The sequence below is a fragment of the Cladophialophora yegresii genome (genome assembly GCF_000585515.1).
Source record: "Cladophialophora yegresii CBS 114405 chromosome Unknown aczIN-supercont1.3, whole genome shotgun sequence".
NCBI lineage: Eukaryota > Fungi > Ascomycota > Eurotiomycetes > Chaetothyriales > Herpotrichiellaceae > Cladophialophora > Cladophialophora yegresii.
The window spans coordinates 2,957,744-2,985,406 of record NW_006913047.1 but is presented as its reverse complement, the minus strand read 5'-3'; the positions used below and the strand labels follow the sequence as shown (position 1 = coordinate 2,985,406).

The window sequence follows — 27,663 nt, the reverse complement described above, 5'->3', positions numbered from 1 at the left end:
ACCAGCACCAGCACCAGCACCAGCACCAGCACCAGCACCAGCACCAGCACCAGCACCAGCACCAGCACCAGCACCAGCACCAGCACCAGCACCAGAACTAAAACAAGCAGAAGGACGAGGACGCATTGACTCGACAGAAGCAGTAATAGCAAAACTGTTAGTACTCACCAGGACCACCCCACACGCCGCGCACAAACTCTTCAAGGAGCTTCGATCCCCTGATATCCCAGACCATCGTTAGCACATTTTCGGACATTTTCACAAAGAATTCAGGTTCCCCGTGGTTCTCCTTTCTCCTCTCACGTACGACTTCGCACGGGACTTCGGGGCAGGACTTCGCGTATCTCTCGCAAGACCAAGAGCAAAGCGTGCAAGCAAGCCAGCAAGAAGAGACAGCCTCAGGTCAGCCCAGGGATACAGAGTCGACTCAAAATCCACTCCGTTCAAAGTCCACTCGTGGCTCAGAGCTCGGAGCACTGAAGCGACAGCCTCAACACGGGCCTGAGACATGCAGTTGCCTCAAAGTAGTCCACTCAAAGCCCAGAGCTCGATCGAACAGAGGGCCATGAAGTTGCCTCAAAGTTGCCTCCCAGCTCACAGCTCAAATTCCAATCCGACCCGCAGACTTACGCAAACAACCATCGAACTCACGACTGCGGACTGCGGACGGCGTAGCGTACTCACCCCCTCTGCGCATCCTCCACCAACTCAGCCCGCACCTTCTGCAACCCAATCCGCCTCACGCACTCATCATAGGTCGCCGCGTGGTTCCGGGGATTGAACTTCCTCACCCACTCGCTCTGAAATAGGGCGTCCGTCGCCGGGTTGAATTCCCGGGGCGTGCTGAAGCGGCTGTGCTTGGTCCACACGGTGAAGCTGGCGAGGCCGAAAAAGGTGAGCACGCCCGTGGCTTGGAGGGCCTTGGATGTGAATGAGGGGGGCATTGTAACCTGCGCAGCGGAGCGTAGCAAGGCGTGGCGTGAGCAGAGCAGAGCAGTTACAGTATCACTCCGAATGAATTGATCGCGTGTGCGTGGAGTGCGCACAGTCCTAGACGGATGCGACGGTCGAATGAATTGGGACTAAGCGAGAGCTTTCCCTTGAGTGTGCGGTGTTTTCGGTGAAAAAGACAGGACGAGCGCGAATGAGAGAGCGAGCGAGGTAGGGGGAAGCAAGTGGTGAAAATGCTCTGTGAGAAGGTGAGTACTGTAGAATCGTAGCGCGTTGAGAGGACGGGATGCTGGGGGACGCTCCGGGGAAATCGCCGTGGTTCAATTGCCGAGAACAGCGCGAGGCAATGCGAGGCTCGACTCCACTCCACTCCACTCCACGGTCCGGTACGGCGATACATAATCTAACTTTACCCGGAGCGAGGCTGAGAGCTGCCTGCGTAAGCCGGTCATTTGAGCTTCAGAACGGAACAGGACAGTGCCAATGCTTTTTGTTGAGCAGGTCCATGGGCGGTCCGTATAGGGCATTTGATTACGGCTCAGCTGGTTATTCTCGTCTTTCGATGACTGACCATCATTCTTCCATTTCTTTACAACGATACCCCGTACCGACGAAGTGGGAATCACAATTTACCGCCAAGGTGTTGAGAAGTACAACCGCGGGAGGACTCGTTTGGTAATGACACAAAATCACGAGTCCGGAAATACAGAGGAACGCACGCAGTAACTGTCAGCACCCATGGATGTCGTTTGCGCAGGTAGATACCGATCATCAATACAACCAGCACCAGGTATTCGCAGAGTATGACTTTTCCGCCCATTCTCTCCATAGACGGCCTTCCGCATCGCATACGTACTTGCTTGGTTCGTCTCAGCAAAGGCAAACTGTGAGACTCTTCTGTCCGTCGCCATCAGCCAGAGTAAATCACACGAGCCCTCCTAGCTCATGCTCATCACAAGCCCTCCATCTCGTGTTCATCTCTTCCGCTTCTTGCCTCCCTTATCCTCATCCTCCAACCCTCCCGCCCTATCCTGCTTCTTGGCCTTCTTCTCCATCTCATCCCAATCCTCCCCTTCGTCACTCAACCCGCTCTCGTCCTCGCCCTCATCCTCGCTCGCACTCGCATCATCATCAAAGTCGCTTTCGTCATCACTTTCAGACTCGCTGGCCGCCAATTCACTATCGCTCATCTCAAAGGCACTCTCCTCCTCAGACTCTTCTTGATCTTCATCGTCGGATTCAGTGCCTAGGAAACTCCAACCTCCGTCCTTGAAGAATTGGTGGGGATCTGTGGTGACGGTCTTCATGATGGTTGACCAGTTGAGGTTAAGTGGGCCTTCGGTGTAAGCAATGTCCACACTGTCAAGCCATTCCTTGACTCTGTCGAGGGACTCCACCGGAATAGTGTTGACGTGGGTAGGAGGGCGGTGGAAGTCTTTGTACACAAAGACCAGATCGAAGTTCTTCAGACCGAACTTCAAAGCACGTTAGCTGCCGCGAACTTGATATGTGGCATATAGCTTACCTGTATTCTTTCCAAGTGTGCAACCTCGATCTCTTCTAGGGTAATCACCGTGAAAGGCGGCTCTGTCAGTTGCACAAGCGCGTCGGTCGTTGGCGCCATAAGCACATTGCTCCGGTTCGGGACACCGTTGAAACTGAGCTCTCGAAACGGAATGTCAACTGTGACGTTGAAATCCCGTGCCTGGTCCGAGATCTTCTCGGCAAAACTTTTGAACAGCCGGTCGAGCTCAGCTCTCCGTCTTCGTTCTTCTTGTTCTTGTTCGAACTCTTCTTCGTCGCCGTAGCGGTGCTTACGCTTTCGATTGCCCGTTTCGTCAAAGGCCATGTCGGTGGCTTCACGGTAGAATTGCACGTCTTTGGTCTTGCGCTTACCCACCATGATGGGGTTCTTGAGATGGACGTGGATGATAACAATCAGCTCACCCACGCAAGGCTGGAAGAACAAGTGCTTGACGTTGGAGAAGACCACATCGACATGCTCGTTGCGGAGAGGCGACTGATACCGGAGACCGTTCTGATGGATCTCGACTTCGCCAGGGATGCGCTTGCCGTCTTGAGCAGGTCGAAGATAGACATCGGGAAGCTTGACGGGGCGGCGATTGCGAATTTCAATCAGCTTGTCCTGCTCCACCACGTCTTCCATCTCCTTCTTCTCCTGTTCGCGACGGACGGCCGCCTTGCGCAGTTCGGTGATTTGTGCCGAAACCTCTGATAGACGATCTTGATCTTTGGATCGAAATGTCAAAGATCTGACAAAATGTGCCTGAGGATCCTCGAAAGGCTGATCGTCTTTGCGCCCGACACCTTGACCAGGGGACAAGAAGTTGAATCGCAAGTGTGTGTACTCCCCTTCGTCGGACTTGCTGACGTTCTTGATGGCGTTAATGTGGATTGGCACCGGTCTCCCCATGATTGGCAGAATCACCGTCGAAGCCTTGAGATCCACACACACTACCAAGTCTTTCGCTCGCGGAGGAAGCTGACCATCGCGCTTGTACGACTCGAATTTCTTGAACTTCTTCTCGTTCTCGCCATTCATGTCGCCCATTGCTTCGGCATATTTTTCCAAGCCCTCACGCTGTTTCTTCTGCGCCAATTCTTTCTGGTGTTCTCGCCGTCGTTGCTCTTCTTCCTCTTTGGCATTGTCTTGGCGATTGGCCCCTCGGAGACGTGTCGCCTTGATGTTGGACGTGACTATCGCACTAGCACCTGGCTTCTTGGGTTTCTCCTGCTTCGGCTTCGCCTCTTCTTCATCGTCCTTGAAGTAGAATTCGATCGAGTCCAGGTCCGTGTTGGCATCTTTAGTAAAAACGACCGGTTCGGCGTTTCGAGTGACTCGGACGGTATCGCAGAGAACAAGACTGTAGTTGGTGCCTCGCTTGTCTTGCGGCTTGTCGTTGGTGAGATCGACAAGACTCGTTATAACGCTGAATGTCATACCATCCTTGAGAGGTTTGGTGTTCTTGCCATTCAGCACATATTTGGAATCTCTGACCTCGATCCCAATAGCGGCGCCCACATCCTTGCCGAAGTGCTTCTCGAGATCGGGCTTGCGGGCTTTGATCACACCCAGAGCGGCGTTGTAGATATCCTTGGGCAGTGCACCCTCTTTAATCGCCTTCAAAGCCGCATCATGTGCGGCGAGAAGCAGCTTGTAGTTCGATGTCTGGGATTTGCTCGGGTCGATCAAGTATGTTCGTGCCACCAAAGAGCAGTAGGTCTTATACCTGAAGCCCACACCTGCCATAATGCAGCCAGAATGGAGGTCATCGTCATTCGGCTGAGCACTTAGCCGGAGATCGTATTGCCCACCGCTCTGTACGATAGGACCATATGCCCAGTCCAGCTGCTGGTTGTCAAAATCGCTGGGCAGTTTCGAAACCTTGCTGAAGAATCTGGTGTCGTCAATCTTTTTCGACATTTTGTCACAAAGCTGACGGTGTGTGATTTTCTTCTCCTGGTCCAAGACCGTCGACATCTCATCAACCCAGTAATCGGAAATCATGCCGCTGGCGGCCCGGGCTGCGGTTCGCATGGCTCTCAGCTCATTCTCGTCCTTGACAGCAAAGGCAGTGGAAAAGGCACCGGAAACGTCGACTTCTTCTATGTTTTTGGAGATTTCGCCATACATCTTGACCCATTCATCGACGAAAGGACCATGCGCTTCAGCCTTTGGAATGATGCCTACTTTCTTGCCAGCGCCTTGGATGACGTCGATGCATTTTTGGAAGGCTTGTGTCCGAGTCTCTGATTGCTTCACATGCACAGTGAGGATTTCGACAGGGATCTTGCCATCTTTGAGGTTTGCCAGGTGCTTTGCTGTGGGGAGATGTCAGCCTTCATGGTCAGAGGTTGCCTTACAAAGGTAGAAATCTTACCCTTCTTCTCTGTGGTGACGACGTAGAGGACAGCAGTAGTAAATACCATCAAAGTGGCAGGGAATTCATAACCAAGCAGCCAAAACTGCAGATACGCGACGGTAAGTCAGCCATCATTCACTCATCGCAGACTCCAGCTCGTTGGTGGTCCCGCCACTCATGCTGGCTGGATTCCACCAGAGGACGTTCACTTACATGGATTGCGTTGTTCTTGACATACACCGTCTCATCAGCCGCCTTGCCTGTCAAGACAATAATTGTATCCGCGCCACCAAAGGCCTCATTCCCAGACCCTGCTCTCTTGTCCGCTTTCCATGCATTGTAGAGCGATTGCAGGCGCTCAAAGAAGGCGGTCGCGTCGACTTGTACGTCGGTCATGGCTGCGGTGTGCAGCCTGCCTCGAGCAGGCGGAGGCGATTGAGGTCAGCCTCGATATTTCCGACTGATGCAATTGCGCCCAGGCGTTGCGCAGGCAGTGATGAAGCGAATATACAGGATTCTTATCCGGGGTGGAAAGTAGAGGAAACAATGCAGAAGATATAAGCAGGCTAGAATGACAAGCCCAAGTCGTCGTCGGCTGGAGTGAAGACCTCAACTTGATGGTGAAATGAAGCCAAAAGTTATCGAAGCCGCGACAGTTTCCCGATCGAGACATGCCCCCGTTTAACGCGTCGTCCAACGCGTACTTAGTTAGGCACGCCTCTCGGTGTCACTGTACTTGGTTGCGAGGAATTCGTTCTCATAAAGCCAGCCACTACCCAGGATCACGCCACAGGCATTCACTGTACGTTTCTACTTCTACCTGTGCAACAAGGTATAACGGTAAAATAGCTGACAACGAGGAACAAGAATGGCTAAAGCCTAGATTGAAGTCTGTTGAACAAGAGACTGTAGCTTGAGAAGGAGAGACTGTAGCTTGAAAACGGTGCAATCGCCGCAGGATGGGAGATTGACATCTCTATGGACGAGTCAATGACACCAAATCGTCCATATACCCAACATCCCGTCGCTTATGCACAATGTTTGCACGCTCTTCAAGCCAATAAGATATCATAGCGCCCCTCTCTTCCTGAAATCCGCACTTCATCACCAAGTCCCTCCTGCCCATACTTCCTCCTGACCAGTTCAAAAATGACCAACCCGGCACTGGTGCTGGGTATCTGCCTGATCGTAAACCACCAGAAGCCCCGATACAGCCAGTTTCTCACACCCTGTTGGGCGACTGCCTGGCTTCGAGCTTGTTTCCAAGTCTCCTGGTAAGCATGATAGTACGCTCGGAGCATGCGTCCGCGCCTCGCGAGCGGTGTCTCGGGCGAGTTCTGCAGGGTCATGGCCTTCTTGTCAAGGTCTTCTAGTCGTTCGTAATGCAAAGTTTGGAATGTCGAGAGAGGATAAAGGACAAACTGCTGCGCGATGGATGCCGCCATGCCCGCGAGCATGAGAAAGCCTGGCTCGATGGCATAATGAGGCTTGACGACTCGGCGATTGCTCTCGTCATTCGTTGGCGGCGCGTTCTGGCCGGTTACCAAGTTCCTCCTCCCGCCTTCGTTGCCGGTGTTTGTGAAGAACTCGACCTCGCCGGTGCCTCTATACCACCACTTGACAAAACCATAGTACCCTTGTGCCTTGACCCACTCGAAGACGCAAAAGAACACACCGCTCCCACAACTGTCCTTCAGAAAGCTCAGCCCGTAGCCTGCAAAAATGCCCCTTAGCCCGATCTCTCTCAGTTTGCCACGGCCGTACTCCCACATCGTCTTGTCTTCATAGTTCTTCCCTCTTTGTTCGAACCTCACCTGCAGGGCATCGAGTGGGGCTGCAACGACGCTCTGGATAGTGCCCGCAGCAAAGCCTGCTAGGAATGTACTTTGTGGTGGCGGAGGCGGGTATACGGACTTTTTGGCGTGCGCGGAAGGCTCATGCAACTTTGCCAGTATCTGAAGATAACTCGTGTAAAGCGCAGCTCCGACAGCCACGTTTGCAATCAGGGGAGGCGCCAGTTGCTCTGGAACGAAACGCCAGCCATACATTCTGATGGCGTTGGCCAGCAGACCTGGTGTTGTGCTCCTCCATGACCACCTCCCTGTCTGCGCGGCTGGGCTAATGGACTTCGCAAACGCAAGGTAATCGACTCGAGTGCGGAAGAACGCTTTCACGGGCGCGCGAAAGTAGAAGGCGACCGCTTGCGCCGTAAAGGCACGTACGCCGGCGGCCGATGCACCTGTTGCTGCATTGCTCTTGGTGTCTTTATAGATAGGAGGGGAGTCAGATGGGATCACAGGAAGGACGCCTTCGAAGTCGGTCGGGTCGTCATCGAGCGAAGACATGGCTTTCTGTGCTTTCTTCGGGTAGTGTAGCCATCGTCAATTTCACATCCACGATGGCAAAGACGATCAGTGGGGGAACCGGCAGCCTGCAGTAGCATACAAGCTGGCGATGTTCCTAATGTCCTCGGACGAGTGTTGGACGTTGGAACGTCCTCCGTATGCGAGAACTAGACACGGTGTAAGTCCGGCAGCTCGATTTTGTTCGGTAATTAACCACAGGGAAGCAAGCAAAGCCTCCTGGTCCCCTGCTCATCTGCTGTATCACTTCGCCGTCTATTCCGTACCTCGTTCACTACTTGCCTTGCTGTAAGATCTCAGACACCGGCCTTGAGAAAATCTTGGAAGTGCAGACTTGTCCATGTGGCATTATTATCCCTGATCGAGAGAGGGATCGTTGATATGTACGAAATACGTACGTAAGACCGTAGTCTAGTCAGCTCTCTGTGGTTCGCTAAAGTGGTATCTCTCATTCATCAAAACACATGCACGTGCTAACATTATGTCGATGCTAATTACCATGGCATCTTCCTCTACGTTCCCGATCATCAGGGTGCCCCTTGCAGCTTGAACGCTGGCAACGTGCATCCACACTCATAAATCAATCCTGGTCTTCCAATCAACCTTCTCCTTCTCCGCCCACTCCTCGAGGAATGCCATCCCGAACTTGACAGCCTCAAATGGTGTGCTACTGGCGTCCAATGGCAGGTAGAAGTCATTTGGAATCCTAGAAGGCGTGGGCTTCTCCTGGAGTCTCGTACTCGAATCTTTCGACCGCTTCGACCACGTCTTCGGGTACTCGCGTTCCAGAAGGTCGAGCGATAAAAGGCGCGAACCATCAAACCAGGCGGTCTGTAACTCCCGGGCGTTTGAGATAAGCTGGTCTTTGAACTCGACATATCCCTTCTTGTATTTTTCCCCGTCCTCGTTTGTCTTCGTGACGCCATCGCTCCCAGGTGTAGGGGCGGAATTGCAATAGTCTTCTGGTAAGGGATCTCGCGCCAATTTGTCCATGTCGTACTTGTGGACGAGTTGCCGACAGACTGCTCCCAGTTGTACCACCAATGCATGAAGATGGGGAAACTTCCTCGAAGCACGCCACACGAAAACATGATACGCCAGAATGTTTCTCCAGCCCGGGTCAGCATTAGGGCGCGCATATGACATCGAGCCGATATTGATCATGAAGCATAGTAAGGCATCGATCAGAAGCAGCATGGCTTTGGGAGTTTCAAGATGAGGTTGTATAGCCGTTCCCTCTCTCTTGACTTTGCGGCCCAGAGCGAAATACTTCTCATTCAGACTAAACCACTGGTGTCGGTCTTCTTGTCGGGAAGAGATGGTGCTGCCTGGAGGTTGAGGGGATGGCTTGAGTGCGGCTTGTGGTGTTGACACCCTCACCTTGTCTCCAGTCGGGGTTGGGGCATCGGCACCATCGGTCGACTCTACTCGCCTCATAGCGGCGGATTTGAACTCCTTTTTGGGCGTAGAGAAAGTTGACCGTGGTTGATTTGCTAGTGGTGTCTTGACAGTAGGCGCCACAGGTGTGGTTGGGCGTTTCTCGGCTTCGACTGCCTTGACCTTCTTCATTGACGGGCCAGGGCTGTCTTCGGCCTTTCTCTTCTTCTCTCTCTCCGGCTTGACGTCGTCAACAGCCGAGCCCTTCGGCTTGACGTCTCTAGAAGGCTGCGATACTATTGACTCCTTGGCCACATCCTTTCTCTGATGTAGCTCTGGAGTACTGCGACGGTCCGCTGCTTCATGCCGTATCAAGTCCTTTTTCGGCCGAGCCGCGAATTTCAGTAACGCTTCTACCCTCTTGCGATTCTTCTTTCCATATTTGAGAATGATAGTGTGCCTCTGACGAGGGCCTGGGCTGCGGGTAACTCCATTGTGAAGCGGCGTTGCACCCTTGACAACGTTCCTACCCAGAAGTTTTGCGCCCAGCGCGACCTTAGCAGGGATTGGAGTACCAGGTGCGCTGCTCTTTGCTGAATGCTGACTATCCGAACGCACCCTGCTGCCGGCCGGCCTCAGTCCGTTCCTATCCCCAACCTGACCGTTGTCAAGATCGGCTCCAGCCAGGATCGAACGTACGGGATCTGAGCGCTTGTGCGGCGTGGTGGCAGGGCTACCAATTGATATGGTGCTTGAAGGCGTGGACAGTTCCTTCGCCAGCGACGGAGGTAGGAGAGGAGACAATAGTTGCGGTAGTCGTGTCTCTTTCTCCTTCGCTTTTTCCGGCGACGGCAGGGTGGGTGAGAGCAACCTCGGCATCTTCACGGCGGACGAGTCGGACTCGACCTTAGGCCCTATCTTGACATTATGGGGTTCTTCGGAAGACGGAGAAAGCTTTCTTCGCTTGGCCGGGTTAGGTGAGTCACTCTGCTGCGACTTCGCCTCGATCTTACTTGACCCTGGGGCATCCATCTGGAGGACCTTTGGCGGTATTTCTTTGATCTCGTTCGTCTTCGATGAGATGGGTTGTTCCTCTTTCTTCTTCTCTAGCGGCGGTGGTGGACTGTCCCGCACCTCTGTCTTCGGTTCTGCTGGCTGCCGAGCTGGTTTCTCGACGGGCTTTAGAGGCTGAGATCTTGGTGCAGAATCTGGCGGGGTCTTGGCTTTCGTCTTGTAATCCTGCAGGCTGATCTTTTTGCGTGCGCCCAGTTCAGCCGGAGTATGGCGACCGCTTACTGGAAGCGCCTTTGGCGAAAGTTCTTCTTCTTCGATCGGGTTGCCGCGATCGTCTGCCCAACCGCCCTCAACCTTCAGCAGAGACTCGTGTTCGCCCTGGTGTGGGAGGAAGCTAAGATACTGTAATTGTTCTTCGGAGCGATCGAAGGGCGTGCCTTCATACCAGGTGTTGACAAAGCGCGAGCTATGGCGGTAGGGAACGTCCGATGGCACCGAGAGAAGGTACGGATATGGTGGAAGGGTGGTGACGCTCAGGTGGTGCAATTGCTCGTCCAACTGAGCAAGTATCTTGTTCTGGGGGCGAGACTGCCTGCTCTTGGGCAAGGCCGCGATGTCTGTGACTGTCGCGGTTGTGGTCATGCCTCGGGACATCTTGTCGCACAGGCAGTAAGAGCGGTTATCTTCCCATCCCAGTGTCTGTAGCGAGACTTTCAAGCTAACAAGCTCAAGAGACAAGCTGGGGCGTATGGATCTTCATCACAGTGAAGCATCGCCTTCGACTTCACCTCGCTGCGCATGTAAAGTGACAGGGATGAGGAGGGCTAGGCTATCGGATCGCGGGATCTTCCAGCGCGATAGGGTTCGATGTCAGATGGATCCAACGACGGTGGATCGCTTGGCCGGTAGTGTGGCCGAGACTGGAGGAGCTGTGACCGCAGTTGTACAAGACTCGCCGTAGCTCGGGAAGAGTAGAGGAATGGAAAGGCCGAATTGAAGGTCTTCTTCAGCTGGGCATTCACGATTGCGACGGATGAGAAAGGCGCAGCAGGCGGTGGTCAGTTGGAATTGACGCTAGACAAAGCGACAAATGAAGGCGAGACGCTCACAGTTGTGGGGTGCCTGTCACCACCGCTCGGAGCATGCACGCCTCACCTCTTGCGCCATACCTAGTGGTACGGTCCCGCATTTGTCCTTTTAGGTATTGATACCCGCCACATTCCCCGTCGATAAATGCCCAGCCATGTGTCTCTAAATCTATACGGAGTACACCTTGCCGTGTATGAGTCCAACGGCATTGAACGATAGCTGGAGATTGCAGCTGTCCATTTCAATCCTCATCTTGTCCGACCTTCCCATATTGTCCACGAGAACCGCTTTCTTGCCGTGATCTGGAAACCATACGGCCAATCCAGCCTCCGAGGCCTTCCTGGGTGCTCTGACTTCGTCCTCGAGGCTTGCCATTGGCATCCAAGTGGATATCTGGAGGATCTATATCAAGACCGGGAATTGCGGCGTCCGCTGAAAAGACTCCGGGCTGAGGGGCACCCTGTCTGATATCGATGGATGATGGTGACCCCACACCCATGAGGGAGCCTCGTTCCGCCTGTGTCGCAGGTGTTGGCATCGCCGTAGTTGCGTCCCCAAATAGCGCATTCATGTCTTCGAGCCTCACATTTGCCGTCTCTGGATACACAAAATAGACTGATTCACGGTTAGCTCTGAACAAAATGAGTTTCACCGGTGATCTTACCGAGAACGAAACTGACGGCACAGAAGAAGGCATGCACGAGATACAGCCGCCACTTGATTGTCGTCTGAAGTACGGGCGTGAGTTCGCCCACCAGGAAGTTGAATGCCCAATTGCTGGCCGTGCTCAGACTCGCACCTTTGGCCCGAATGCTCAAAGGCAGGATCTCTGGAGGGTATAGCCAAGGAATAGGTCCCCAACTGGCTCCGAATGCTGCGTTGTAAATCATCACAAATATTACCACCAGTGTCGGAGTCCACCGCACGTCGATGAAGATAAAGTACCCGATCAATGAGAGGGAAATAATCATTGCCACCGCCCCAGACAGGAGGATTGGTCGTCTCCCCCACTTATCGACCAAGTACCAGGGTGGAACGGTAGACGCCAGGTATGTAATTGCGTTGATGCCCGTCATGAGGATAGCGTCTCGTCCGACCCAGCCTGCCGATTCGAACACCAATGGTGCATAATAGGAAATGACATTGATGCCGTTGAGTTGTGCGAACGCCTGGGCCGACATGGCAATGAAGACGCGCTTAGAGTATCGTTTGAACATGTCCGCGTACGACCTCTCCCCTTCTTGGCGCTGCAAGAGAACGTTCATCTTGATCTCACGGTATTCTTGGCGAGCCTTCGGGTTGTGGATGTCGCCTTTCCCGTAGAGGTTGGCAATGACGACGATGCCCTCTTCGTCATGGTCGTTATCCAGGAGCCATCTAAGGGCATCAAATTAGCCACTGTCTGTGATTCTGCGTTCCGCTTCGACTCACCGAGGAGATTCACAGATAATCAGACTGCCAAATCCGAGAAGCGCACCCATGAGACATTGCATCAGCAAGGGTACTCTCCACGAGAAGTCGCTTTGGATGAAGCTGCAGAAGTAGTCCACCCAGACGCTCGCAGCGTATCCGGTGATGTTGCCTGTAAATTCGATACAGGCAAGCTTGCCCCTGTTATGGGGCGGGCTGATCTCGGATTGGTAGACGGGCACAATGGTCGAGAGAGCACCAACTCCCAGACCTGCAATCAGCCTTCCAACCATCATCATCGGCATGCCGTTGGCGAATGTCTGTAACATTCCGCCCACAAAGAATATCATCGATCCGTAAAGGATGGTACGCCGGCGTCCAATGATATCACCAATGCGTCCAACACACAATGATGCGATGAGAGCGCCTATCTCCAGAATCGCAACCATCGTGCCTACCTCGGCGGGTCCAGGCTGGTTGAAGGCATCTCTGAAGAAGGGTCCACTGGTTCTCTGTTAGCAATGCGAGGAATACAACCACGGTGGACATACGTTATTATGCCCGACATGACGCCTTGATCATATCCAAAAAGAAACACACCAAGAGACACGAATACACTGGTAAAATACCTGGATCGCGTCAGTCAGCCAATGTGGGATACTTTGTAGGTGCTCGGCGGTATGCATACAATAGCGGCTTGCCCACCAGACCCTTCGTCCGGGCGGCCTGGGGATCATTGGGAGCCATAATGAGAGCTAGTAACTTTTCTGTGCTGCTGATATGCCTCGGTGGAGGCTCCGGAATGAAGATAGCCTCTTTGTCTATACCCGGAGGGAGTTGCTCCCGCTCGGGGTGATCTTGTTCTCGAAATCCGACTCTCTTCTTCCGTCCTCCACCGTGGCCACGGCCGGAGCCTTTGAGTCTCTGTCCTCCCCGTGTGAGAGGGTCGAGCTCGATCCGATACGGGTCTTCGTCGTTGGCAAGCTGTTCTGCGAGATCTCCAGTGTCACTCCACAGGGAGAAATCGTCAGACTCGGAACCCGAGTAGCGTGGTCGCCGATAGCTTTCGTCCTTTTCGTTCTCAGTGGAATTCCGCAATGTGGATTGGGCGGCTTCGAAATCAGTTCCAGAACGAGACGAGTGCGATCGGTGGTGGAGGAAGGACTGGGAGGGCCGTTGAGGGGAAGGAATGGTGTCGGCGTTGGGAGGGCGGTCGTTGTGACCAGCCCTGAGTCTTCAATGAGGACTGTATTTGTCTAATAGAGGGTGAGCTCAAGATTTTCGGTATGTGGGTCGCGTGAGTGGTGGGGAGTGAGCTGTGTGAATCGAGAATCGGGCTCAATGATCAGACGACACGCAGACAGCGCCTGGTCAATGGTCGAAAGTCCAACAATGGCGATAACATGGAGATGGAGATGGTGATTTGGTCACGGGGACGGGCGGAGCAGACTAAGCTTCCACGGTTCCCTTGCGAATTCGGCTGGAGACGGGGAGGATCAATTCAGCGTCGTCGATGGATGCAGGAGTGACCAACTGGTAAAGTAAATGAGTGACGAAGAGGCTTTGGAGAAAGGTGAGTGAGCAAACAAGCCGACGGCTAACAGAGGGCCTGCCTGATGAAGGTTGGTGGATCAAGCGAGATACGAGGGGGTGTACGGAGGCGTGCACACAAAGGCGTTGCCACGCTAGTGGTGGAATGACGGTGCTTTGAAAGACAAGCCTATTTACTATTGGTTGTCCGAGGCAACAACCCCTGAGTTTATTTAAGCGGGTTAGCGAGCACCCACCGTGACACCTAGAGGCGCCCCTGGTGTGGGATGGTTCTAGGCGTGCTTTAGGCACTGAGCCCCTAGAGAGTGGTGTCATCACATGAAATTGCTCTGTCATTCCGCCGGGGGCTGTCATTTTAATTAGCGCGGCAACGCCTTTGTGTGCACGCCTCCGTACTGTGTACGAGTATTCCTAGGGTGAAAAGGGGCGTCGGCCCCCAGGCTTCCCTGGGGAAGGCTCTCAGCCCTAAGCAGCGAAATAGGCACCAGTCCAGGGACACAGCAACCCTTATCCGGGCATCCATGCCGCCTATCTTTAACGAAAACACGCCCTCCACCTTACCGACCTCTCCCTCGGAAAGACGTCACTCTTGCCAAGCCACGAGAGCGCAAACTTTGCACGTCTCCTACCACCGCACACCAGCGACAGCAAACGGCACCAATGACCCCGGCCTGATGACTGTCTTCAGCAAATGATCGCGCACATAAGATGCGAGTCTCGTGACAAGCCTGCAGACTCGTTCTTGGTTTTTCCGCGCATGGCCACCTCTTGGTTCTCGAGAGTCTGACCATATCAGACTGGCATTCTTCGGGGAACGAGGGTTACCAGCTCGTTGCGCTGACTGGACTAAATCCCCTACCTGTGTCTAGTCATTATCACATGCCCATGCCAGCAAAGGCGAGCGCCTAGATCACAAACTGACCAATTCAGTCATGGCTACGCCTCAGGTTTGTATCATCCCCGGCGTGTCAGCGTTCTCCGAGTTTCGGCGCCAAGCTCTGGCCTCCAACATAGGTGCACGAGATGTCCAAGGGCAGTATATTCACTATGTCGAACCAGCAGGTCCCCTTGACTCTGAGAGCATCGCCCTCCTGATGAAATTGTTGACCGATGGGCACCATGAAGAGGCGCAAGAAAAGGAGGACGAGTCTTCAACAGTACTCCACGTCTTGCCAAGACCGGGAACTATATCGCCATGGAGTTCGAAGGCTACGAGCATTGCACACGTGTGCGGGCTGCGAAAGGTCGTGCAGAGGATCGAAAGAGGCATCAAGATCACAGTTTTTCTCGAGGACGGCCAATCTCTGGACAAAGCGAGTCTTGACTTCCTGTATGACCGGATGACAGAAACCATTTCACCAGATGAGCCCGACCTAAATCTCTTGTTCCTGCACCAGGAACCCGGTACGCTTGGGACTTATGACTTATATGATGGTGGCAACAACCCTATGGAGATACTGCGAGACTTGAACCGCAAGCTAGGTCTCGCGCTCGATGACTCGGAGATTCGGTACCTCGTGGAAGCATATTCGAAGGATGGTCCTGTGCCGAGAAACCCCACAGATGTCGAGCTTTTCATGTTTGCCCAAGTCAACTCCGAGCATTGTCGACATAAAATCTTTAACGCAAGCTGGACCATCGACGGCAAGCCAAAGACCAACACGCTATTTGGCATGATAAGAAACACTCATAAGCAAACTCCAGAAGGTACTATCAGTGCGTATAGCGACAATGCAGCCGTGCTTGAGGGCAGTAATGGAAGTCAGTGGGCTCCGGACGATCTCAATGGTCAGTGGAAGGCAACGAAAGAAGGAGTGCATATGCTCATCAAGGTCGAGACGCACAACCATCCCACTGCCGTCTCTCCATTTCCAGGAGCCGCTACAGGTTCAGGCGGCGAAATCAGGGATGAAGGCGCAACAGGACGGGGCGCGAAACCAAAAGCAGGACTATCAGGATTCTGCGTATCCGACCTCTCAATACCTGAACACCGGCAGCCGTGGGAACTTGACTATGGCAAACCCCACCACATTGCAAGCAGCCTTGAGATTATGGTCGAAGCCCCCATTGGAAGCGCAGCTTTCAACAATGAGTTTGGTAGACCATGTACGGCAGGCTACTTCAGAACACTGTTGGTAGATATGAAGACAGGTAAAGACTCTTCAGAAGTCAGAGGCTATCACAAGCCCATCATGATTGCCGGAGGCGTTGGCACTGTCCGGCCACAACACGCACTGAAGGACCCAGGAATTGTGAACAATGGTGCTTTTCTGATCGTAATGGGCGGACCGGCTATGCTCATTGGCTTAGGAGGCGGCGCAGCTTCCAGCGTCAGTTCCGGAGAGGGGACTGCTGAACTGGACTTTGCAAGTGTTCAGCGTGGCAATCCCGAAATGCAACGGAGGGCTCAGGAAGTCATTACTGCTTGCACCGCTCTCGGCCCGCACAATCCTATCCTCTTCATCCATGATGTTGGTGCAGGTGGTCTGTCGAACGCACTGCCGGAACTTGCTAAAGACTCCGGTCTTGGGGCAGAATTTGAGCTTCGTGATGTTGACTGTGCAGATAAGAGCATGAGCCCCCTCCAAATATGGTGCAATGAAGCCCAGGAAAGGTACGTTCTGGCGGTCGCACAGGAAGGCATGAACAAGTTCAGATCAATCGCCAAGCGAGAACGATGCGAGATATCGGTTGTCGGAAGAGCGACGAAGCGACAGGTATTGAGGCTGACCGACCGAAACCACCCGGCGAATGGCTATGATCAGCAAGACCCGATCGATCTCCCCATGGAAGTTCTCTTCGGCAAGCCGCCGAAGATGACCAGGGACGTAACGACGAGAAAAGTGGAATTACCCGGGTTCGACACAAGTTTGACCATGTACGCGCCCCAGGCCTCCACGGACGGTCTCCTCGAAGAAGCAATTTCTCGAGTACTGCAAATGCCCGCGGTCGGGTCAAAGTCTTTCCTCATCACGATTGGAGACAGGACCGTCGGCGGGTTGACGGCCCGAGATCAAATGGTCGGGCCATGGCAAACCCCAGTGGCAGACGTCTCCGTTACCGCCACGTCCCTCACAACCGGCATCAAAACAGGCGAGGCGATGGCAATGGGCGAGAGACCCACCGTTGCCCTCATCTCTCCGACCGCATCCGCTCGCATGGCTGTCGCCGAATCGCTGATGAACTTGACCGCAGCAGACCTACCGGACCGGCTTTCCCAAGTCAAGCTCTCCGCGAACTGGATGTCCGCGGCAAATCACCCGGGCGAAGGTGTGGGAATCTACGAGGCCGTCGAAACGCTAGGCATGGATCTCTGTCCCAAACTAGGCGTCTCTATTCCCGTGGGCAAAGACTCCATGTCCATGAAAATGAAATGGTCGGACCCTTCAAGCAGAGAAGCCAAAGAAGTCACCGCCCCCTTGTCCGTTGTCATCTCAGCCTTCGCCCCGGTCCTGGATATCCGCAAGACATGGACCCCGCAACTCAAACGCCACCACGAAGTCGGCGAAACGACCCTCTTCTTCGTCGACCTGGGTCTCGCACACCGCGCGCTGGGAGGTTCCATCCTCACCCAGTCCTTCAAACAAATTGGCGACGAAGCCCCGGACATCCGCTCCGTCTCTTTGTTCAAAGACTTTTTCGATGCCACACAGCAGCTTCACGAGCAAGATCTCGTGCTCGCCTACCACGACCGCTCGGACGGCGGCCTCTTCACCACCCTGGTCGAGATGTCCTTTGCCGGCCGCTGCGGCATAGAAATCATGATCAATGACATTTGTCCCACGCCACGCACACCAGACGTGATATCGTGCTTGTTCAACGAAGAACTCGGCGCGGTCTTCCAGGTGCGAAAGTCGGACGAAAACCGCTTCAAGGCTTGTTTCGCAACCTGCGGTCCGCCGCCAGGCTTAATCCACAAGATTGGCCGCGTTAGTACGAAATCCAGCCAGCAGAATCTGGCGATCTACCACGGCGGTAAACTGATCTATCGCGCCACACGAGCTCAGCTACAGCAGAAATGGTCCAACACGTCGTACTGGATGCAGCGACTTCGCGACAACCCGGCCTGCGCGGACGCGGAATACAATGGCATCCTCAACGACGCCGACCCGGGTCTGTCGTATAACCTGACGTTCAATCCCAAGGAGAACATCAACACGTACCGGGCGTCCCTGCTCAACTACGTCCGGCCCACGGCGCGTCCCCGCGTCGCCATCCTCCGAGACCAAGGGACAAACGGCCACGCCGAAATGGCCTTTGCATTCGACGCCGCGGGCTTCACGGCTATCGACGTGCACATGAGTGACATCCTCAACCCCTCGGCGCACCAAACGCACCTGGGCGTCGAGCACGACCTGTCCTCCTTCGTCGGCCTCGCGCTCTGCGGCGGCTTCTCCTTCGGCGACTGCCTTGGCGCCGGTCAAGGGTGGGCGAAATCGATCCTCTTCCACCCAGCCACGCGCGCCAAGTTCAAACACTTCTTCGACAGGACAGACACATTCACCCTCGGCGTGTGCAACGGGTGCCAAGTCCTCTCCAAGCTCAAGGATCTGGTGCCCGGAGCGGAGAAGTGGCCGTCCTTTGAGCGCAACGAATCCGAACAGTACGAGGCCCGCGTCTGCATGGTCAAAGTCTCGGACCCGCCTGTCGAGAGCGGCATGCCCCCCAGCGTCTTCTTCCACGGCATGGCGGGCTCGTCGTTGCCCATCGCCGTCGCGCACGGCGAAGGTCGCGCCAGCTTCACCACGGATACACCACGCTCCGTGATCCCGCTGGGGAGTCGCAAGACGCTCGACGCCCAGATGGCGCATGACTTTGCGTACGCGAATCTCGCGCCCCTTCGGTACGTCGACAACCACACCCTCGCGCCGACGACGGATTACCCGGCGAACCCGAACGGGAGCCCCGCTGGTATTGCCGGTGTGAGGAGCCACGACGGCCGCATCCTAGCGCTGATGCCTCACCCGGAGAGGACGATTCTCGGTGGCATCGGCAGTTTCATCCCCGAGGGCAAGGTCCGGGACGAGAAGGGCGGATTTGGGGAGTGGGGAGAGTATGGGCCCTGGATGAGGTTGTTTCAAAGCGCGAGGAGGTGGGTTGGCTAGGGAATCATACATGACCATGACGTGGTACTGTGCGAGACCGCTACATGCATGCAGTCAGTACTTGAGTAGCGAAAGAGGAGGTGGTCTGCCGGCAAGATGCTGAATTGATCCTGGAGTAACCAAAGTCCCGACTTCCGCACACTACCACCACTATTGACCATTTGTCGAGATCTTCGCAGATAAGAGTCGACCATCCGTCGAGGAGTCCGAAGCATGCACGGTGTGAGACACTCTTGAGATTGTACACTCTCTATGTCGAGGTCGACAGGACGGCACAAGGGCCTCCAAAGGGGAATTTGCAGACGTTTACAAGTTCTCAAGCAAGCAAGATAGACATTTCACGATTCTCATGCAATCACAATAGACATTTTACGATAGACAGAAGAGTTCGTTTCCATTTTTCAAGGGTTTTCCATTTGGGTTCATGGTTGTCATCACAACCCTCGTCTCTATCTCCTTTTACCGTTTTGCCACCACATCAGACGGTCGTGCATTAATAGTATGTTAGTTTCTAGTCACACAATGCCAAAAGGAGTTCGAAGCGCCTCCTGTGTACGCCACCACCTCGTCTCCGGTCTCACACGTCGAATGCAATGCACCTGCGCCGTAGTCGGGAAACCTGAAACTTTTTGTACAGTCGACTTTGGGGATCGTTCGCGCTGTTCTCCGCTGCCTGATCCCTCGACCCGTCCGCTTTCCGAGCCGTGCAGGAAGCGTGAATCTGGATCAGGCGCCCTATCAACGCTCATCAGGCGCTCGCCGAGCATCGGAGTCGTCTAGTAGGGACCTGACCGAGTGATTGCTGGGTTTTATGCGCCTCATCTTCACGGCCGCGTCGCCTTCTTCGGTTCGAAACGCCGCTATGGAGCCGCGAAATATCTCCTCGTCAAAACGATCGTCCACCTGAGCCGTCTAAGCCTTGCGGGATCTCGTGGTAGGACCGTTTGATCGGCCCGTCGTAACAGCGCCATTGCTCTTTGTGTCGAGTTCAACACCATCTAAGCCTTTGTGTGGGTCAGGGAGCGGAAGGGCGCTCATAGCGATCAAGGCTTCTCTGCCGGTATTTCTCCTTGGCCGCCCTTGAATGGTCTGCTTCCGGTAGGTAGCGAAGTAGAAGGAGATAAAGAGCAGGAGGTAGGAGCTGAGAATGACGAGACCGGCGATAGCAGCGAACTCCTCGCCCGCGCAGGTGCCTGCATTGGGCAGCCACGTGAAGTAGGAGCTGGTGAAGTAGGTGTAGGACGCAAAGTAGACGAAGCCGAGGTCGATGACGAATTGGATGATTTGCATGATGGTGATATACTTCTTCCACCAGATCCTGACGCCGCGCGCGGATTGGAAGTAGTACCTGCCACTGTCAGCGTCCCAGTATTTCACCACTCAATCAACTGCCGCCTTACCAGTACATGACCACGTGGACACACAGGTTCAAAGTGATAGGAACCCAGGAGACCGCGGTATGCCCAACAAGCTGGGTGTAACACAGAAGTGCGGTGGCACCATGGTGGTAAGTGTGAAGGAAAGTAAGTGGCTTCTTCTTGAGGACAAGGAAGACGGTGTCGATGAGTTCGAGGTACTTGGTGAGGTAGTTCAACTGCGATGGTTAGCCATGCCAGAGCGGAAGCCCTGGGTGACCCAACATACATAGTAAAGTGTAACGAGCTCTTTAGTCCAGCCTCCGTCGTAGCTGCAGATGGTATGGAAGACACCGCGCCGGGAGAGAGTGGGGAGCAGTTGCTCAATGAAGAGCACCAACAAGCCACCACTGATGATGGTGAGGTATAGGTTGTGCACCATGAAGGGTCCATTCAGAGTAAAAGGCTTGCGGTGCTTCATCAGTTCTCGTCCACCAAAGATAATGACATAGTACGAGACCAGCGCGATGACCGTCTCTTTGAAAGTTGACATAGGCGTCTTGCCCGGCTCAAAGTTGAAATCTGTTGCGGAATAGCCCATGACGGCCGTGTATGCTTTATCGAAGATCGGCCATAGTTCGACGCCGAAGGGCCGATCGAGTGTGGGGAGGGGGACTGATTTGAGAATGTCGCCCATCTTGAGAGAAAGGGGGCCTTGTCGTCGCGGATCGCAGGCTGGTGGATTGCACGGTTTGAGCGCAGAAGTCGGATTGAGCCGGAAGGAGCGATGTATAATAGTCTATTGAAGAAGGGCCCGACAGAACAGAAGGAGGAAGGAAGGACAAGAAGAAGATGGCAAAATAGATGAGCAGCCGGAAGAAGTGGAAGGCGATGAGATATATCTGCACCTTTCAACGCGGTTTGGGCGGGCAGTCGCGGTTGGCAATTTTCGCGGATGGAAAGGGAAATCTCCCAACGACAACGTCGGCCGCAATCAGGGGAAAGCCGTGGTGAGCGACCCGCGAGCCAGTGTCGTAATAAGCCAAGCCCCGCCTCAGCCGCCACTTCCCATTCGCTGCGTGCCTGGCTGTCAATTTCCGCATAGGTCTGCTGTTGCGATTGCCGCGCGCGCTTCGTATGGGTAACGATAGCCGCGCAGATCGACCTCAACGATGCTGTGTACTGTACGGGTTAGAACCAGGGCTATGTGAAGCAGCCCTGGTTGAATACAGTGCGTAGATTGGACTACTTCCTACCGGACAAGTAGAGTCTGAACTACTGGATTGAGAGAGCGCTCAGCCTCGTGCCCTGGATGGAATGCAAGGAGCGGTACGAGCACGCTTGAGCTCGATCTGACCAATACCTGAGCCAATCACGGGCAACGCAATTGATGACAAGAGAAATACAAGACACGTACATAGGAAAAACATAATTCGCACACCTTTCTGTGTGCCGTCATCTTGTCTGACTCTTGTCATTTCAACCACTCACAAGCTCAGGGATTCTAATCCGCAACCTTGACGAATCTCAGGTGACTTTGAACTTGAATCGACAGCCCGTCTCAAACTTGCCCGCAGCGTCAAGGTCCAGCAATTCCAACCACCCACATACGTATACAGCTCTCCCCTCTGCGCTCATCCGCTGCGCCATGGCTTCTCTCGCGGTGTTCCGACTGACTGCACGTCCTGCCACTTCCTCCCTCTTCCGACCTTGCATACGATCATTCAGGAGAGCTCCAGCCATAGCTCAAAATGTTTCCGCCAGAGCCTCGTTCAGCTCATCAGCCATTCAACGGAGTGCCGGCCACGAAGACGAGACGTTTGAAGAATTCTCTGCAAGGTACAACCCCCGACGGAGCTCGGTCTTGCCTTTAGCGGACGTCTATCCGCTCTCGACATGGCAGGCCGCAGAACGATGCAACCTTGTGTGTATCGGAGCTCGGCTGATCTGGGGTCTTTTAGATACGAAAAGGAATTCGATTCCGTCCAGGATGTTTTCGAGCTACAGGTACGGATAAAGAACCCGGATCATATTGGCCAGCTCTAATGGACTGCGCAGCGAAACTTGAACAACGCCTTTGCCTACGATCTGGTTCCTTCGCCCGGAGTGGTCACAGCTGCCCTAAAAGCTGCGAGACGTGTCAACGATTACCCTACTGCTGTGAGGATATTCGAAGGTGCGCATCATTCTCCGATCCGGCTCGGCAAGATGAATTGGTTGCTAACGCGCAGAATTTGCAGGCATCAAGGCAAAGGTCGAGAACGCGCAACAATACCAAGAGTACCTGGATGAGCTGAAGCCCCTGCGTGAAGAGCTGGGTATCAATCTGAAGGAGGATCTGTACCCTGATAACAGTGACAGCCCATACTACAATCCATGAGCGATGAAGAGGGCGCATGTCATGTACTCGCGATCCATGATGGAGGGTTGGAACAAAAGAATTCGCATGGCTCTGTGCATCCCAGTGAGAGAAATAAGAGACGGCCGTGCATGTATTCCTTCATCTTCTTCGCGCGCAACATCCCACCAGAAACTACTACGCTAGTCCAAAATGTACAGGTCCGAGGACAACCGAGCACGAACAATGCTGGCTTTGCTCATTCGTTTAGTGCGGGCCAGCCATATTCATGAAAACCGCGTAGTATCTGATATGTATCGCGGTCGTGTCTTGCGAATTCCATTTCTACATGTACGCCCCAACGCCGGGGCTTGGGTACAAGGCAAACCAATCAGCCGGTGGTCTTCCGAGATCTACAGACCCGACGCATCCCAATTCATCATGTCCGAGAAGTCATTTTCGTCAATCAACGGTCCTGTATCAATCTTAAAGGCCGGCAGGATGAAAGGCGTCGCGCGGTCCGAGAAGGGCATCCGGCCATCGCAGCACGTGCACTTGCCGGCGTCGTATTTGTCCATGAAATAAACACATTGTTGAAGGTGCGATTCGCAGCGACAAAGTCCAGAGGATACGACGTAAGGCGTTGCTTTGGCCGACCATGAGAACCAGCCCTGACAGCCCTGGCAGGTCTCCAGTCTGGGTTTCGCAGTTTGTAGCTTCCTGGCAGACAGGTGAGTGTTTCTTACAGCGGCATATACTCGACCGCGTGGACGTGAATGCCTGGGTCGATGAAGGTACCGAGCTAATCATTGAGGATCCGGAAATTAGCCGTGACAAAGACGTCCTGCTGGAGTTTGTGCTGGAGGTCCGTGGGACGTACCCAAGGCTGCGGGACGAAGTAGACGGGAAAGGGAGCAAGTTTGATTGGTAATCGAGCATATTGAGGCCCGCAGCGCTGTAGGACTGCTCATCAAGTGAAGCATGGTGTCCCAGATTCGGCCGTTCATCCACTGAAGTTATAGAGATGTCATTGGAGATGGACACTTGGTGAGACAGCTGGCTGACTGGTGCTGGCGATTGCGACGGGTGATCGCCAACATTGCTTGCAAGCGTGTTGCCCATACCACGATCACCAAGAGCCCGGAAGCCAGCCTGCCAGAACTGCTCTGCTTCACCCCGCAAGAAGGTCCCGAAGTCGTGTAATGTCTGGTAATTGGTGCTATAGTACGGGGACGGTGGGTTCGTGTTCCAATCAGGATTTAGCTTGAGGAAGAGTCGGACCCATTTATGCTCCTCTGCCTCTCTTCTCTTCCCGCGACCTATCTCAAGCATGTGTCTCTGGAACTGATGATCCGGCATGAGGTGGTCCGATTTGAGCCTGTGCACCTGTCTTGTCGAGTATGTCAGGCATTTGGCGTATCCACGACCTGCCGCGGCCTCCGGGCACCTTAGCTCCGCTTCTTTTTCATCCGCTGTTTTCCTAATTCGCTTTCTGCTCACCGTGGCGTCTTCGTCGCTGTCGTTGTCGTTGTCGTTGGACCTTACTCCCGCGACAGCTGCGGAGATGCATGCCGTTCTGGCACTAGAATCTGAGTGCGTGGTGGTTGGAGCCTCTGCGCCATTCTGGGGAGTCCGTTCCGAAGCGCACCCCTGGCCATGCCCGGTTGGGGTTATTCTCTGCTTCGAAAGAAAACTTTGGTAACAGTCTTCCAAGATCTGGGTCTTGAGCGAATGTGGGAATACCAGTGCTTCGATGACGATTGCATTCCCTGGTTCTCTGCTCGGTCCGGACTTCGGCTGGTTCGTGCCGTGTTGAGAGTGCAGACCGTCTCGCGGGCTTGCTGGTAGGGGAATAGCAAAGAGTTGCGCCAACTGTCCAAATACGTCGATGTGTATTTGGAACGTCCTTTTGACCTTGCTCGCTGTGTGGAGTGATTTGCTTAGACATATCTCAAACCCGAGTCGGGTTGGTTGTGTTACTCGCAAAGATCCGCCGATGCTGTAGAACTTGATCCAACGACCCAGTGCTTTGATCTCTCGGTACGGGTCAAGGAGCGTCTCGCAGGACAGCGAGTATAGGTTCAGATACTGGTCCATTTCATTTACAATAGCGCCACAATAAATGCCTGCGGCGAACCTGAACATGCGACGTAAGGCTCTTCTGATCGACTTTGGACGATCGCAGCCTTCCCGCCCGAGCGCAAGTTCAAGCGCGCGTCTAGCAAAGACGACCGCTGCCGGAAAGGAAACTGATCCCTCGCTCTTGCTCGCGGTGCTTGGGATTTGACGATACTCGGTTGCTGCTGAGAAAGTTGCGAAACAAGCCTCGTCGGTGGTCTGCAGCCTATGAAGTATTGACAGTACGGAGATAGATCCATCCACGAATGCAGGCAGTGGAGGGCTCTTGTACATAGAACATTGTTCTTGCCGCATGTTAGGTCCGTTCAAATCAGACAATTGTTGCCGGCATCGAGGATTCATCTGTACGCCCAAAATCTTCTCTGCGTGGATTCGTCTTTCGTCGGGTATAGGGCTCATGCACTGGGACATGTCGCTGATGACAAGCTGCTCTGTCTCATGCGGCGTTTTCGCCGGGTCGTTTGATACATGTTGCGAGACTGCTCGACTGTATGCATGAGGGTGTTTCAGTTCCGCTTTAGATGTCATCATTCTATATGTTCCAAGTCAGCTTATCGTACAAGCCACAATGGAGTTCAGCACGGATTTCCGCAGTACTGAAAAATGAATCCGCATATAGCGTGTGAAGAGGGCATTAGCCTTCGCTTACCCACCTGAGCTTTGGCCGAACAAAATGGAGGTCAGCGCAGATTTCTCTTTGGCAAGTCCGTACTTCCACCAGGGTAAGTCGTAATGCTCTCAAGCGTGTCTGGACTTGGACCCGAAGCCCTGTGAGCTCTCGCTGTTGTGCGTTCATTAAACCTGATCTACAATTAGTTAACGACACCTGCGAGCGATGAGGGTTGATGGCCTTCCAGCCGAGATAGCACAAGGCAGCGCAGATATACGCCACGAGAGATACTTACAGGTACACCTGTCTCACAAGAGAGCCGTCCATTCTCAAAGGATCGAAAACACTGTCGAACCTGGACCATAGATCGTCCACCACATCAATGCTAGTTGTATAGCAATGTTTGTCGCAGAGTGCATGTGAGCGGCTTCCGGCTTCTGCACTAGTGGCTAAAGTGCTACATTTCGACAGCAACGAAGGCGTCGACAGTGTAATATCACTCCTGCCGCTGCCGCTGCTGGCGTCTTGGAGTTTCCATCCGATAGACTTTGATACTTAATGGCACGGAGCGTAGACGATAGAGATTGGAGCTGAGCGGCGTTTTGGTAGGAGCTCATATTGTTGTGCCGGATGCCGCGAATAGCTGTCCGTCGCCATGTCCACCTATCTTCTAACAAGTCACCAGACAGCTCGACTATTCATGGGCTACCGGCGAAAGGCACGGCGCACACAAACAAGATCGCCCGGCACTTCAAGTTTGAGGCCGAAGGAGGATGATAGCCCATATCTGACAGCTGTTGAACAAGACCTCACCGTCAACATGCAGAATTATGTGCCGGGGCCAAGCACGACCAGCGTGAGCACATGATCTTGCTCTACTTCGGGGCGCTGACCGCGAGACTTCGTGAAGTCCCCTTGTGAGAATCATTGCACCCCGTCACGCTGCCCGAAATGCCTGGAAGACGGCAGCTTCAGCCTCAGAGATGGAAGCCCGAAGTTTCGGGTGATGGGAAAGAGCGAAGCGGCTCTTACTGGCCATGATCCGCTGAACAAGTGGCCAATCAGATAATTTAGCGTGACTTGTTAGCCGCATTTGGAGCCTAGCTCTTCTTAGCTGCTCATTTACTGTAATGTGGGCAACGGAGAGTCCTTGAGAGATTCCTGAGATTTACGTGGTCTATGTCTGTAAAACGAAGTGCATCGAACGGCTATACAGCAGGAACCGTGCCCAGCCGCAGCTTCCTTAGTCTCGCATATGGTCATCTCATGCCCTCGCCGGCAACCTAGGTGGCAACCATTCAGCGACATGGACGCCGGACGGGAATCGCCCCCGTTTCTCTTTTTTTGTGCGCGCTTGTGTGCGATCGCGACCCGAAGCTCGGTCACCTACGTGATCTTTGAAGTCTACTGAGATGGGCTCCCTGCTTGTTGGCCTGACACAACTTCTGTCTCGGCAGAGAAGGGCATAAGCTGAAGCATATTGGTAATGGCTCATCGAACCCTACGCACCGACAAATAGAACGTGGTATCCTGTCCGAGGTCTCGTACTGTGTTACCCAGCATCTTCCCAATCACTACGCCCTTCATCAAGTCTATTTGAACTTTTGTATATCTTCCTCAGATATCACAATGGACACTATCGAACAGTTAGTGTCCTTCTCCAGGCTGCATTCCTTTCATCGCGTCGCTCTTTGCGAACAACCGGAACATAACAGCAGTATTGATGGCGCTAGGACAGAGTCATCAAGCTTGTCCAAATCTCCCGGGGTCTTTTATCTACTTATACCTCTCGTTGCAGAAGGTGCCCAGGTCAGCTTGGCTCTTCATTTGGTCGCCCTACTGTCCGCAGACACAGGCTCAGTGGTCATGAGTAAGTCGAAGCGGTGTTCCGTCAAAGCAAGGACATTCGGCTCTACTCTCAAGCGCACATTAAGATGTCAGCAGTTGGTGGTCACGGTTGTGAACGTCACTTTGGTAGGTGTCTCACTTCACAATGTCTGAGACTTGAAATAACCTACCTCATCAGCTGCATCGAATCCTTCTCATCTTGTCAGCGTCGAGAGTCGCAAATTCCATCAATTTTACACTCGTGCATTTCACGAACCTGAGATACTGGACAACATGCTTGCATCTACCAGATGGAATTCTTCGCCGCTCATCCACGGTAGCACAGTAGCGGCGCTCATATGAGCAAGTGCTCTGCTGGTTTCACAAAGGTTCGATCGACGAGCTTCCTGTATCGCTGTCGCAGTTATGGCACTGTCCGTAATGGCCGGAGTCATTCCAGGGGTGCTGCTGAGTCGCCTCGACTCTGGGGTTGCCAGCCGTAGTTGTTTGACCGCAATACTGCCGTGTATACAGGCACTGTTGATGTTGCTGCAATAGCCAATCAGATGGTGGAGAACATGGAATCAGTGATGATGGAGGGAATGAGGCGAGCTATTTGGGCGACTTTGCTGGGCTGGGCTGGCCGCGGT

General features: G+C 53.9%; 10 protein-coding genes across 10 annotated transcripts in view; 2 read left to right on the top strand and 8 right to left on the bottom strand.

The window, feature by feature from the left end:
* A1O7_04817 (uncharacterized protein) overlaps positions 1–256 on the bottom strand; it is a gene marked incomplete at both ends in the record, with an annotated part of 1,056 nt that extends 800 nt beyond the window's left edge. The window contains one exon of the mRNA XM_007758827.1: positions 169–256. Within this exon, the coding sequence (XP_007757017.1) occupies positions 169–256 (88 nt within the window). The remainder of the gene's footprint in view (positions 1–168) is intronic.
* Positions 257–680: 424 nt separating this feature from the next.
* On the bottom strand, positions 681–944 carry A1O7_04816 (uncharacterized protein; the record flags this gene model as incomplete). The annotated part of the gene is made up of 1 exon (XM_007758826.1): positions 681–944. The coding sequence occupies one exon, from the start codon at positions 942–944 to the stop codon at positions 681–683; it is 264 nt and encodes an 87-aa protein (XP_007757016.1).
* Positions 945–1,925: 981 nt separating this feature from the next.
* A1O7_04815 (xaa-Pro aminopeptidase) lies at positions 1,926–5,231 on the bottom strand (the record flags this gene model as incomplete). Its single annotated transcript, XM_007758825.1, has 4 exons — positions 1,926–2,426; positions 2,477–4,794; positions 4,854–4,938; positions 5,049–5,231. 4 exons carry the CDS (start codon positions 5,229–5,231, stop codon positions 1,926–1,928), a joined length of 3,087 nt encoding a protein of 1,028 aa, XP_007757015.1.
* A 656-nt stretch (positions 5,232–5,887) lies between these two features.
* Positions 5,888–7,180, bottom strand: A1O7_04814 (uncharacterized protein; the record flags this gene model as incomplete). Its single annotated transcript, XM_007758824.1, has 1 exon — positions 5,888–7,180. The coding sequence occupies one exon, from the start codon at positions 7,178–7,180 to the stop codon at positions 5,888–5,890; it is 1,293 nt and encodes a 430-aa protein (XP_007757014.1).
* A 591-nt stretch (positions 7,181–7,771) lies between these two features.
* On the bottom strand, positions 7,772–10,243 carry A1O7_04813 (uncharacterized protein; the record flags this gene model as incomplete). Its single annotated transcript, XM_007758823.1, has 1 exon — positions 7,772–10,243. One exon carries the CDS (start codon positions 10,241–10,243, stop codon positions 7,772–7,774), a length of 2,472 nt encoding a protein of 823 aa, XP_007757013.1.
* Positions 10,244–10,919: 676 nt separating this feature from the next.
* Positions 10,920–12,835, bottom strand: A1O7_04812 (uncharacterized protein; the record flags this gene model as incomplete). Its single annotated transcript, XM_007758822.1, has 5 exons — positions 10,920–11,293; positions 11,343–12,055; positions 12,110–12,592; positions 12,640–12,717; positions 12,777–12,835. The coding sequence occupies 5 exons, from the start codon at positions 12,833–12,835 to the stop codon at positions 10,920–10,922; spliced, it is 1,707 nt and encodes a 568-aa protein (XP_007757012.1).
* Positions 12,836–14,571: 1,736 nt separating this feature from the next.
* A1O7_04811 (phosphoribosylformylglycinamidine synthase) lies at positions 14,572–18,744 on the top strand (the record flags this gene model as incomplete). The annotated part of the gene is made up of 1 exon (XM_007758821.1): positions 14,572–18,744. One exon carries the CDS (start codon positions 14,572–14,574, stop codon positions 18,742–18,744), a length of 4,173 nt encoding a protein of 1,390 aa, XP_007757011.1.
* Positions 18,745–19,656: 912 nt separating this feature from the next.
* On the bottom strand, positions 19,657–20,796 carry A1O7_04810 (fatty acid elongase 3; the record flags this gene model as incomplete). The annotated part of the gene is made up of 3 exons (XM_007758820.1): positions 19,657–20,092; positions 20,145–20,338; positions 20,389–20,796. 3 exons carry the CDS (start codon positions 20,794–20,796, stop codon positions 19,657–19,659), a joined length of 1,038 nt encoding a protein of 345 aa, XP_007757010.1.
* Positions 20,797–21,995: 1,199 nt separating this feature from the next.
* A1O7_04809 (cytochrome c oxidase subunit 6, mitochondrial) lies at positions 21,996–22,479 on the top strand (the record flags this gene model as incomplete). The annotated part of the gene is made up of 3 exons (XM_007758819.1): positions 21,996–22,106; positions 22,158–22,275; positions 22,340–22,479. The coding sequence occupies 3 exons, from the start codon at positions 21,996–21,998 to the stop codon at positions 22,477–22,479; spliced, it is 369 nt and encodes a 122-aa protein (XP_007757009.1).
* Positions 22,480–22,850: 371 nt separating this feature from the next.
* A1O7_04808 (uncharacterized protein) lies at positions 22,851–24,534 on the bottom strand (the record flags this gene model as incomplete). Its single annotated transcript, XM_007758818.1, has 2 exons — positions 22,851–23,157; positions 23,318–24,534. 2 exons carry the CDS (start codon positions 24,532–24,534, stop codon positions 22,851–22,853), a joined length of 1,524 nt encoding a protein of 507 aa, XP_007757008.1.
* Positions 24,535–27,663: the final 3,129 nt, after the last annotated feature.